Source organism: Anarrhichthys ocellatus, unplaced genomic scaffold, assembly GCF_004355925.1.
Source record: "Anarrhichthys ocellatus isolate YVR2014 unplaced genomic scaffold, GSC_Weel_1.0 scaffold61, whole genome shotgun sequence".
NCBI lineage: Eukaryota > Metazoa > Chordata > Actinopteri > Perciformes > Anarhichadidae > Anarrhichthys > Anarrhichthys ocellatus.
In genome coordinates, this window is record NW_022280091.1 from 1491933 (window position 1) to 1505626 (window position 13694).

General features: G+C 45.1%; 1 protein-coding gene across 7 annotated transcripts in view; it reads left to right on the plus strand.

Annotated features, from left to right (window-relative positions):
• Positions 1 to 9807: 9807 nt before the first annotated feature.
• Positions 9808 to 13694, plus strand: part of adgrl3.1 (adhesion G protein-coupled receptor L3.1) — an 85320-nt gene continuing 81433 nt past the window's right edge. For all 7 annotated transcript variants that reach the window (XM_031872012.1, XM_031872014.1, XM_031872015.1 and 4 more), the window contains exon 1: positions 9808 to 9971. In XM_031872012.1, the coding sequence (XP_031727872.1) occupies positions 9812 to 9971 (160 nt within the window). In that variant the 5' untranslated portion in view covers positions 9808 to 9811. The remainder of the gene's footprint in view (positions 9972 to 13694) is intronic.

Consider the following 13694-nt stretch of genomic DNA (forward strand, 5'->3'; position numbering starts at 1 on the left):
CCCGCATGGTTAAAACTACAGCTCAGCGTCAATCCAGCAGGGAACCATAACAATAAGTATGGATTTATTTTATATTTTTTAATATCCCAGGTACATTTCTCGCACCACCGCTGCAGCTCTTCAATCCCAGCAAGCTTTGAAGAAAATATCTCCGCTTGAGATGTTTTTTTGCGCTTTTGTTTCCGTGGTGTGAAGTGACAACGCAGTATCTAACAAAACCAGTTTGCTGGCAAATACTCCCCGAATCTCCGTGGACATCTGTCATGAGACGGTTTTGCACACATCATTGCTCGGCCTCCAATGTGACTCAAAAAGATTTGATGTTACTCCGCTATACCTGTGAGGGAAATACTTTTTTTTGTGTCGAGGTGACAGCGTGCAAATGGATGCGTTCTCCTCCCAGGTAGATTTCCAATGACATTTTCTCAGCAGTTAGGCAATCCAGCGTTAAGTGCCTCCTTTTATATTCATATACCAGTGTTGGTGCTTATGCATTATTCAATTATGAACAGGGCCCAGTAAGCGCCCGAGAAACGCCTTTTTTGAAATAAATATTTCAGAGCTCTGATATACACAGTTCATATTCGCTCTGCGATGCAAGCTTTGGTCCTAATGTCTTATGCAGAAATCACTTTTTTCTCTCTGACTGAATCAGTGGAATAAACAATCTCAGACTTTTTGAACTTTAATTTGCTGATTCGGAACAAATCTTTGAAAAGTTTTCATGTGTTGGAACGTACTGGGATCTCGCTGGCATTTGGGGGTGGGGGGGGGGGGACAAACAACAAATACCGCCTTAGTCAGAATCTCATTCTTTAGGTCCATCTAGAATCTTCCCAAGTCTTTTTATTGTGAGGTTATTTAGAAATGGGGAACAATGGGTGTCGGCAAAACATTTTTTTAATCTTCTTAACGGAGCGACAACAGGGAGCTGGATTTAACGAGGGCGGATGACAGAAGGGACGGAGGAGAGACGACGCAAGAAAAAGTTAAACGCAGATAAGAAAAGCAGGACTTGATGCAGGATAACAACAGGAGACGACTATACATTGAGGGAAGAGAACGTAACCGAAAATATAATTGATAAATTGAACAAAAAGCTATAAAAAAAAGGCTCCGTTTGAACATTTGAGTGCATTCTCCTGCTAAACAAGCCTCTTCATGAGGGTTTAAATCTAGGCCACGAGTGACGTATCCTGCATTATTCGCTGCTGAGGTGGCTGTTCTCTGTACTGTACAGGACAACTTTCTCTCCCCCTTCTCTCTCCCCCTGTGTCTCGCCGAACACAATCACGCGCACACACACACACAAACTTTGCCTCTCCCCGCCACTGGCTTTAAGGCAGGGCTTTGACAGAATCCATTGTGACAGTACTGGGTTCGGAGCCCGGTGACGGAGAGAGGGAGAGAGGGGGGCAGAGAGAGAGAGAGAGAGAGAGGTTGGCATGAAGGAGTTGACGGATAAATCAAAGGGAGGAGAACAACAGCGGTGGTAGAATCAGCATCACTGCATCTCTCGCCGACATAATTGATTGTATCAGAGGCAGTTTTGTAAACCATTAACTCCCCCACCCCCCTCCCCCCTTATGGGTTACACAGCTGCAGTGCCACACAGAATTGAAAGGCGTGCGCATGACTGTGTGCTGGGTTTTCACATGGCACAGTTTTGGTTTCCTGCATTCATTTGTTTATTTGTGCTTTGTTGTTTTCCAGGCAGCGTCATTAGCCAATGATTCTCGCATGAGTCAACCTCCACTAACATGACAAAGAATGATTAATAATTCCAATTTCCAACAATTAAATTTGCTTAAATTAATAATATTATTGTTATATATTGTAGCACCTCGCAAAATGTGGACGGCAGTAACTACAAAAAATAGGTGATAAAAAAGGGTGATGCACTGTGTGATTGGACAATGTAAAGGGGCGTTAAAGCTAGGCTAGTTAGCATTTAGCAGGACTAATTTATCTGGGGATGTGATAACACAACCCCAAGTACTAAAATGATGAAGCATCCAAATCGATAACCATGACAGGAATCAGGTTGGAAAACGTCTGTAAATTAGCTTTAGCAGAGACTAGCAGTGGCTGCTCTTCAGCTAGCCTTAACTAGCACTGTGTGTGCTGTACATTTCTAGTCCGTGATCGTTTTTATGTGTCAGAGTAGATGTAAAAAAGTCAGATTCTGATCTTTGCTACCATATATGGGCGGGGCTAGACATCAGATAAGGCTATCCTATTAAAAAATCTCTACTTAACTAGATATAATGGAATTCATGGAACTCATTCTTTACTGGTCTCTGTGGGATATGTAAGCGTGATGACATAGCCTGCTACACTAAAGTAGGCTGGTTTTAAACAAATTCACACTGTGGTTCCCCACACATTGACTTTACTTGGGCGGGCCGCCCAGGTATATTAATGTCCGCCCAAGTATATTATTGTTATTTTTATTCTTTAATCCGTCCCATTAACGAGGGGACTTTTGGCTGCAGGATGTGAGCTTGCTGCCCATCTGGCATACTGGGTCGGTACCCCCCCCTCGGACATTCAACCCCACCCTTTATACAACCCCACCCCACTCCAGGCCTACGCAGCTAATTCCTGCTTTGCAGGGAAGTATAGTTGTGATTTGAGATGTAATTCTACCATAACATTCAACACTTTGATCTTTTTATACCACTATCTGATGTCGACAGGTTTTGTTTTACGAATCTTTGTCCAAGTATTTGAGGGTAGAGGGAAGAAAAAGATAAATGCCTTCGGTTATTAACTTGCTTTAAGATTCTCCTCGGCTCACTCTGATCGCTTTTGTCACTCCCTATCTCTCCCGCTCCCTCCCTCCATCCTCTCTGTCTCCATCCCCTCCTTTATCCCATCTTTCCATCTCTATCATCCTCAGCCTTTTTTCCTTCCTGACCTCATCTATGTATCTCCTCCTTTATCTTCTTCAGCGCCCCCCCCCCCTGCTCGTATACTTCATCCCTCCCCTCCCTTCTGTTCTCCTCCACCTCCCCTCCCTCCGTTTCTCCCTTTGCACATCTCTGCCCTAGCTTGTCTTGTCTCACAGGGAAGGGATGGAGGGAGGGAGGATGGGTGCGCAGAGTTGATTAGACTGGAGCATTAGAAGTTCAGAGCGGAGCAGAACAGAGCGTGGTGTCTAGCCGCCAGGCGGTGCAGGAATGAAAACGGCAGCGCCTCGCAGACGAGGTCGTTGTCGGCGGTGGATTTTTCAAGGCCGTTTCTTTTTTTCCTTTTTTTTTCTGGGTGCATCGGATTTCTGGGAGCGTCCTCTGAGCAGCCAGAGGGAGCCGTGCGGAAACGGCAGTGGTCCGGCCAAAGCCGGAGCCTCCCCAGATGTAATTTTCTGACGGGCATAGAATGTCTAACGCGGTGGGAGAGGATGAGGTGCGCAGCCGAGAGCGTTTGAACTACTTTTGGTGTGGAAATGATTTTAAAGGGACATACCCCTTTTTAAAATGAAAATGTTTCTTGTGCTATATGCGAAAGGAGCACGGGTACGGCCTTGCTCCGCTCTGTCACAAAAATTCTGATCACGACATGGTAAAACAGAATAATAGCCTATTTTTAAAAAGCTATAAAAGGGGCACAAAGAGAAAATGAACAAATAGGGGCGATTCCAAAAAAGCAAATCTACCATTATTCTACAAAACACTGGAATTGAGAGCACACTGACCAACACGTGTCACGCTGATGTGAAGGGTGACCTATACCTTTAAGGCTACACTCTGCGGGCTCTTTGCTGCGACGCCACACAAAAGCATTTACAACCAGCCGCTGTAGGAAATAAGTCGCCAGCCGGGCCACTTGTCTTCAGGGCGCAGTGACAATTGTGCACATTCCTGCGGTGAACCAGCCCCTCACCCACCTACCCTCTCACACACACACACACACACACACACACACACACTGAGCCTGTACAGTATTAGAAAATAGCCAGTGGGTGCAGCCATACTGCATCTGTCTGCACCAGCCAAATGTATACATTGAAAATGAGAGACACAAGCTGACGTGACTTGTTTGTCTTGTCGAGTTAAGATTCGGTCGGCACAAACATGTGACTTTGACTCGTTAATTGTGATTTTAATGTGCTTCGAGGGGGCTTGTATGGGAACCTGCCCCCCTGACTCCCCCTTCCCCAAAACACCCCGGCCCATGCAACAGTATGGATACATGTTGTGGGCCGACATCTCGAGACATCCATATTGTCGGGAGCTGACAGTATGTTTTTCCCCGAGCCCCCGGTCGCACTGAGGGGGCCACTCGCCCGCTAAGTATCGGCGTCATCAGCGCGGGGCCGATTACGCAAAAAAATCACTCCTGTCGCAGTGCGTGTGTTGAGCAGGAGCAAAGAACAAGCACGTGTGTTTGTTTGCACGCACGCGCCGGCTTGCATCTTGTGTCTCTCATTATAGGCCGTGCACAGGCCAGACTCCCACCAGGCTACACTGATTACTCATCTCTCCAGCTCCTTACTGACAAATTAGCTACCTGAATTGTGTGTGTGTGTGTGTGTGTGTGTGTGTGTGTGCATGGTCACTCTAATCAAAATTCTCCCAGCCTGTCTACCTGCGCTGATGATAATTTGCCACACTACTCGTACCCACTCACACTCACCCACACAGCCTCAGTCCAACCCTCTCCATCACACTCTCTCTCACACACACACACACACACACACACACACACACACACACACACACACAAACAGAGAGCGAGAGTGAGAGAGAGAGAAACGGTCCACAGTGGTTAAACCTACCCTAGCAAGCCAACTGGAGGTAATTTACCGTGGCTTGGCGGATACATGCCATTTTACTGAACACGTTGCATGGCCCCCTGAGCTTTGTTCCGCTAAGAGTTCTCTCCAACAGAGCAAAGAATGAACAACTGAAGAGTCTAAAGAGGGGGGAGGAAAAGAAACAGGTGAAGAAAAACTAAATGAGGAGAAATGGCAAAGGGGGAGGGGGGTGGGAGACTCATAGGCTGCTGAGCTTCTTCCTGTGTACTTATAGAGTCTACATATAAATGTATATATATAATATAATACATAATTTGAAGATGCATCAGTCTATTGTTGGATGAACACATCCAACGCCTCCGCTGACTGGACTTCGTCGACAAATATTTATAATAATTTCTTCAGATTGGAAGGATCTAACTAATGATGAGCATGTGGTCTTTAAATCCGTCCACCTTGTTTGCTTCCACTCTTAATGAGAGCTTCTAAATACAGCTACAGATGGAGTGCAAAATACAAGGATTTGTATAGCACAGGCAGAAACCTTCGGCTCTGAAGAGTGAAGCCAACGCGGAAGTGCTTTAAACTTGCATTCTTTCTAATGGCCATCAGGGGGCGACTCCTCTAATTCTCACTTGATTTATTGCCTCAGTAAACATGAGTTTATGGACTCAATCTCTAGTTTCAATACAGCATGAAGTTCATTTAGTGAACTATGGTTCTCGTCTTTATTTACTAAACAACAACACGGAAGCTGGATCAAGACGGCAAACTTCATTATTCCTCTCAATGTTGACAAATGCAGCACATTCGTCGAGCCCTTGGTGTATTATTTTAGGCAAACGCACAGCATGAACTACTAATGCTGCTTGGACACATATGAGACTCTCTGCCTGGAGGCTGAGGGAGTAGGGCATCTGGTCTCCTAGCAATAAGCATGTGTGTGTGTGAAGATGTGTGTGTGTGAGGGCGCTTGCGTGTGCACGTGCGCTGACAAAGTAGCCCAGTGCGGTCAACACTCATTAGTGAAAGAGAGAATCCCCGGATGAGGTGCGCTGTGACAGGAAGGACTCTCTCGTTAGGGGACAAACACACACACACACACACACACACAGGGTCAGGCTGCCCTGGGTGCATAGAATCAGCCAGACAGCAATTAGTCCATGGATTCATGCAATATAGTCTTGCGAGTGCAGTGGCCTCGGCAACAGCTCCGTTGATGCCGACCCTGCAGGAAACGAAGACTCAGGGTATGAAAATAGAGAAAACCGAGTCCACTTTCGGGGAGCAACTCGTCGTCGCTGTGCACTAAATAACAGGTTCTTATTTGATAAGATCACACCAATCTGATCAAAAAATCTTTTCTTTCTTTTTTTTTTTTTGCCACAGATGAGTTTCACGTACTGTAAACTTGGGCGGCAAAAATAGTCTGAAAGGATGATTATATTTCTGGAATAACTGCCAACCGTCTAGCGAGCAGATGTAGCTGGGCCATAGACGGATGGAGACAGCAGGTGGAGGACTTTGATCCAGGGGACGGGCTATTTGTTTTGGTCTGATGCTGCTTATTAGATGGTGTTTTGCTCGGTTTTATGCAGATGCCGCTCATCTGCCAGGGAAGGGCCTCCGCCGGGACGCGGCTCGCTCAGGATCGGAAAAATACTGAATTCATCTCAAACATGAAACGGCTCCGCCATTTTATCTCGAGCGGGTTCAGACGGGGCCACGAGATGTTCGCGAACCCTCGCGCGCACACACACGTCGTTTGATGAGTAGCTACCGGGGCGCAATCGCACATGTTCTGATAATCAGCGCCATTACCGTCTGTTTACTGGTAATGTATTAACCGATCGACGCATTAAGGAAACAGGTTGGAGGCGTGGGGCAACGCTTTGGGGCGATCACCGTCCCGTGTGCACTCTGGACTGCATTATCCGCACGTCATTACCCAAGCATATGGGAGCACGCCGCCCCGCTGAATTATGAACTCGAATTTGAGCTCGTATTAGTCCCGGTGCCTGCCTCCAGGGGACCGCCGGCACACATCTATCGTCTGGTAAAAGGATGGTGGAAACGAGAGGGTTAATTAACTGATGGCCTGTGCGGCACACGGGGTGATGGAATAGCTTTTGAATTATGGAACAGCGACGAACGCTGCGGCTGGTGGCGTTCGGCCATATGTCAGCGCGCGCCTCCTGAGTCTGCGGCTCGGGAGACAGCTGGTCAGATGGCGCGCGTTCAACCGAGTTAGGGACCAATCAATCAGAAGCCTGTTGAGTTGTTTAAGCGGAGGGTGGGGTCTACTGCGATTCGATCGCTTTATGGATTCGACAGGGGAACTGTTTGCGGAGATATGAAATCGTCCAATCAGTCGCGCCACCTGATAATTGAGAAAGCGTTAGTAAGGTTCTGCTAGAAAGCCCGAGGACGATCCAAAGTGGCAGTTTAAGGGCTCACTTCTCCTTCTGTTTGCTTCTGTTTTGGTTTGTGTAACAAAAAACTGTGCTGCCATTCAGACTGGCACTTTATTGAAAAAAATGATTTTTTATATCAAGAGACCGGCCTGGTTAAATAAAGATCACATACCCCCCCCCCCCCCCCCCCAAATAAAGACCTTCAGATATTGAAGATGCGCAGCAGTTCCATTATTATTTCTCACTATCACAGGTCAGCATTGTTAAACTTCCTCTCAGCTGATAACAAGCCTTTAACGGATTTAAGAGAAATGTTTTTCGATTTCTGCCAATAAATCAGAGGATGTATTTTGAACATAAACCAAAAAATGGACTTTCTAGTTATATTAGAAATAAAATTAAAAGTCTTGAAAAAATAAAAAAATGAACTGACTGGATGAAATATAGTTTGACTGTTTATATGCAAAAAACATGTTTCCTACAACCGCTTTGACTTTGCTCAAACCGATTTGAAGTTGTTTTTTATCGCAATAATTTCAAATGGATTTTCAATTTCGACGATTTATTTTGACAATGATGACTTCTTGTGCTGGCCGTCTCTGGTGTGTGTCTGTTCCCAGAGATATGCCTCTGGGTGCATCTGTATATCTGTCCTGTCATTGTAGATGTTCCGAAGATGCATCATACATATCTCCTTGTGACTCTCATGGTGTTTATGGAAAGGTCCCTGTCATTCTAATAAGACAGTTTCTATAGATAAAATCTGGTCTTGTCAGAGCAGTAGTTGTAGCTTTTACAATAATATCCGAGGCGGGGACCGCTGCCAATGCAAAGATTTCTGCCCTCGCTGCGAGAGCGTGATGGAGATAGCCGGCTATTGTCTCAGTCTCTGCTGGGCCAAAAATGATATGGTCACACTGATCAATAGTCTCTGTTACACATGATGCATTTCCCATGGCTCTGGCTGTCAGCTTTGCTCCATCTGTCCCTGGCTGTTGCAAATTGCTGCAGTCTCTCTCTCGCTCGGTCTGACACACACACACACACACGTACACACACGCACGCGCGCTGTTTATTCGGAGCTGGGTTCCCTTGAGAACTGTGAACATTTAGGCACAAAACAGGACTGCTGTTACCTTTTGAACTGCTCCCGTGGAAAATAGAATGTTCCACATCAACTAGGACGATTGCGTAATGACTGAATGTGATGCGGTGACCCTTCTGCAGACAACGTGATACGAACGCACAACTCAGTATTTTACAAAGAAAACGGGTAAACATCAGATGTCCAGGGTTGCAGAAAGAAAGAGTTAATTGTCGGTTGAACAACGCGGGTCGGCTTAATAGGTTCGGGGAGGAAAGAAGTGATGCTCACCAGTCTGCCACTGCTATAAATACTCTTAAAGACCACCGTCCTAGTAATTGTTTATCGCTGATGGACCATGAAATGAACAATTAGATCGGAACATCAATACATTTCACACTTTGATGCCGATGCAGAATTTCAAAGTGCTGGCGAAACCTTAAGACAGACAGCAGCATCATTGTGGCAAAGTCTCGCGGATCATTCTGCATAGGGTCTGTTGTCTTGTGAAATATCCATTTATACATATTTGTCTCGTACCACTTAACGATGGATGAAATACTCGGTTGCGTCTCAAACGAATGCCTTTGAAATAAAAAAATAGTTCCCCAGCTATTGTCAATTACATAATGCACAATGTTTGCCATCTAGCAGTGTGCAAACATGCATAATTAAGGGGATCAGTTTGACGATCATCGACCTTATCTCCTACTTCTCATTGATTGACATGTCTATATATAGCACACTGATAAATAGTCCCAAAAGGAATGCTCTATGAACCGCCAGCCCAAATCGAATTTACTTGATATTCTACGAACTAGAAAGTTGGGCTAGGGTTTTGACAACAACCATATGCTTCTTAATCATTCCATCATTCTTTCAGCATCAGTTAAGATAATTATTGATTACTGTCTAGTCTCCTGGAAGATGTCTACAGGAAGCTGCATTGACCTTAAAGTGCTGCTTTTGTTAAAGCATCCATCCGTCAGAAGTAAATAGAGTAACAGGATGTCAGGGAAATGTTTCCCTCCGCTGCATAAACTCTGCAAGTGTAACAACTTGTTTGATGGTCAAGCCGTTTGGATGTTCTTCAGTCGAAACCTGTGTTTGCTTTTGTCCCCTTTGTTTCTGACGTCTGTCTTTGTCTTACTCTGTAAAATGTCTTTAGTTGTTAATGTGTTCATGTACTTGTCTGCACTTGTTTTGTACTCACTTTTGTACACTAAAATTTTTTTAAATAAAATTAAAGGACATTTGCCACTATTGTTACATACTTAAATGGATTGGTATCCTCAGTCCAATACGTGAATTACGTTATTTCAGAAACCATTACAGATACCGGATCGCATTTGACCCGTATCTAACAGTAATATAATAATTAGAGGTCTAATCGTTACTACCTATACTGCAGCTGAGAGAGTTAGGGGTGTGAATACATTGTGTTGTTATACAGAGAGCATAGCCATGTGTAACAGTGTATATGTCCTATGCACAGAGAGATAAGGCATCCAAGTGAACAAACCCTCCTCTGTGCGTCCATTCTGCAGGGCCTGTATGGTGTCAGGAACACTGAGCTGTGAGGAAAACAGCTCGCTGCAAGACCGTCTGGGCTCAGCAGGAAGTGCCGCCGTATTTACTTCCAGGTCAACCTCAGACGTCATGTGGACCAGATGCCTGCTCTTCGTCTCGACCTTGTTTGCTTCCATCGCCATTGGTAAGAAACGGGACCACCCGCAGCACAGACACATTTTTGAGGCGGTGCTGGTTTGTCGGCCTGTACTATAAATGTACTAAAGTGTTGGCAAGTTGTTTTTTATCATTGTTTTGTTATTTTCAATTGAACGCATGTTGAAAGAGAAAATGAGATGCTAATTTGTAGCCAGCCAGAGGTTTAGAGGTATACTGACCACCAACTAGCTAGCTTAGCGTTAGCGCCAGAAACTGCATGCGACACTATGGACCTCGCAGAGGAGCTGGACGGGATTCAGCTCATTGTTCATGGAATGAGTTTTTGAAATGTCACAGTAGGATTTAGCACAGGTGTAGATGATACAATTAACGATGGGCTGAAATCCATTCATGTGCTTCGGGCTTGGGGTCCAGGTGTTGCTCACGGCGGCTCACTTTCACGGCTAATTGGGACGTTTTAAAAGAGAAGGGCCGTCTTTAATGGCTGCTAAAATTAAGGCTTATTGCAGCGGGGGGGGGGGGGGGTCTGCACACACTGGCAGACAAAAACACATTTTTTACATACTATAAAGTTTGGTTCCACATGTTTGGATTGACTTTATCTGCCCGCAACCACAAATTGAAGTAATGACTGTAGACTTTGACTCCTCATCCAAACCCCCCCCCCCCCCCCACACACACACACACACACACACACACACCAAAGCAACACTGCAGCTGCGAAACCCTTAACTCACTTACTCTCGTTTACACGTAGCTTCTATCTTATTGCAGTGCACATTCACCAGCTCTTCTAACTTCCCTCTCTCACACACACACACATTTAGGCTGCGCGCACACGCATACACACAGTAGGCTGTCTGTATGTTTCCTCCTCTCCCCCGTGACGGTGGGCTTTGAAGACTCCTACAGGGAGCTCTGGCCCACTTGGACTTAATCCTATTAATGGCTGCTGTCAATCACGCTGTTGTGAAGGAAAAACTGCTGCAACATGTGCAAACACACACACACACACACACACACACACTCACACACACACACACACACACACTCAAGCATGTTCTTGTACACATACCTGCCAACAAGCATGTGCACAGATGATATACTTTGAACACTGAAATACTGTACACCCGTAGAGACACAGATCCTCCTTAAAAAAACACACATAAACAGTCGAGCACACACACACACACACACACACAGGAAGTGCTCACAGGCCGCCACTTAGACACACGCAAACACAGAGGGCTTTGCCTCAACACGGAGAGATGAGTTTCAGTCAAAGGTATTTGCATCAATGTCTAAAGAATAAGTCGACATATGCAAATGGTGCTGTTTATACTGAGCGGGGATTAGTTGAAACAAAGACAGTTTAGACACACAGCAGAGAGCAGCTCCGTGTTTCCCGCAGAGCTGCGTCTTGTCATCATTTCAGGGTTACGTGGAGACAAATAAAAGAGAAAAGGAAAGCGTGGAATTGTTTTTTTGGGACAAAAGCCACAGAAAAAAACTTTTCACATTGTTCACAGGTGAGGCTGTTGTGTTTTCATGGTATTCGTTGACAAGAAAACAACATCCTTCCACTACTCAATACTTTCCGTCAGAGATGCACAGATTGCGATTTTCTCGGCCCATTCAGATTTTTCCAATTTTTTTTAAAGTCTGACCTGCCGAGTACGATTTTTGCTGATTCCAATTTCCTAATAACTACGACAGCGAGGCTTAATACTTTTTCTTTTTCTACCACTGAATGGAAATAGTCCAAAAAAAATATTATTATTATTTCAATTGTCAATGAAAACTGTCAAAAATTCTATATGCTATCTTTTTACTTTGTTAGTTTTATCTATAGTGGTTATTTGCATAAAATACACAATTCAAATGATTTGTGGCTATAGTGTTAAGAAGTCAAACGGATCACAATTCCCTTTCTAATATCGGCTTTGCTGTGAAAACATCTCCTTGAAACAAGTGGATTTATTGAAGTTCCTCACCAAAAACTAAATTATACAAGCTTAGAATTGAATAATACATTTCAAATGCCCATGGTCATCCTAACAAAGAACCCCGGTGCTATGGTGTGATTATAGGAAAAAACGTCTGCAATATTTATTGAGGCAACTTCTTTCGTTGGGTTCCTTTTTCAATAGTCCCAAGGGAGGAAGGTCCCTGACCAGAAGTTCGCCTCAATGAAATTACACAGGCTTAAGTGGGCGGATGCTTTTCCTATCATACGTTAAGTCCAACAAGCCTTTAGCTGGTGAGCAAAAACTATTTGTTTTTGGACAACAACGGAGCACTGTAGCGTAGCGGAAGAAGCTATATTTGGCAGTATTTGTTATATTGTTAACTCATTGTTGGGTCATTTTTTATTTTTTTTTAATGGGATTTATTGACAGCAAGAAAAAACTAAATATCCTTTCAAAAATCATAACTCTGGTGGATATTTTCTGTTCTAACTCCACATCGCAGACACCAGCACTGGTTTGGCGATCAGAGTGAGAGATCACCTTTTAAAATCTCTCTCCCCTTCCCTCTCACCTTCTCCTCCTTTTCCATCCATCCACCTCCTTCGCCACTCTCTCGTTGTTGGCCCAAATGTAAAAATCGATTGCCTTTTGTCTCAGCCCCCCCCCACCACCACCCGAGGCAATGAGAGTGTCTGAATAAGATCGTCCGAGCTGTCCGCTGCTGCCAGGTTTCTGTCACCCACTCCTAGACGACTAATGACAGACACATTAACATGCGCTCGCCGGCTCACACCTTAGCGGCGTGTGTGCGGAGACGGAGGGGTAAACATCGGCGGGTTTACGCGTCTGTATCAGAAGAGGTGCTGCGTGACTGCACATGATTGTTTGTGTGAAAAAAAAAAAAAAAAGACAGATTCAAACAGTGCATGTTTTATAGGTGAGGCAGCTGATATAAATAGATGAATCAAACGGTGACAGATGAGACAGGACAGAGCATTTACTGCAGCGTATGAAGGCAAGAGTGGCTTTTAATTGGAATATAGATAGACCCCTTATTTGAATCTCGTGTGTGTGTGTGCGTGTGTGTGTGTGTTTGTGCCATAATGCTCTCTTTATGCCCTGTAAGGCAACACTGTACGACATCTGATCCAAAGCCAGTCTAGACAGCTGCCGTACAATACGGCGTATTGATCCGCTCGCGCTTCGGTTAACCCCCCTTTCTTCACAAATTCACATTCGTGCTCACGGAGGCGGACATGACGTGGCCATTGTGAAACTAATAAACTAACACTCTTATGAACAGAATTATGACCCACTGCCCTAAGCGCTCCCCCTCACACACACACACACACACACACACACACACAAAAAGTTCCTCAAATCTTCAGCCCCCACTGAGACACACATCCTATCTGAATGTGTGCTTAAAGTATAATCACAGCCTGCAGTGATGTACGTGTGTGTTTATTAGAAAGGACATTTTCAGTAAATGTCACTTATATATCAGACTTATCTCTGAGCTAGCGCCTGTCCTTATCAATGTAGTTCCCTCAGGTACCAGTGCCAAGCAGGTTTCTGCCTCTACATGTCATCACTCACCGCATGTGTGTGTGTGTGTGTGTGTGTGTGTGTGTGTTGTGGTGAAGGGCAGTATTAAAATAGAGCCCGGCCAGTGTCATCGAGCTCATTCAGATTCTTTGCCGCATTCGTGTAACCATGACGCTCCCCCAGCCAATGAGAGCGCCAAGGGGGGGGGGGGGGGGGGGGGGGGGGGGGGG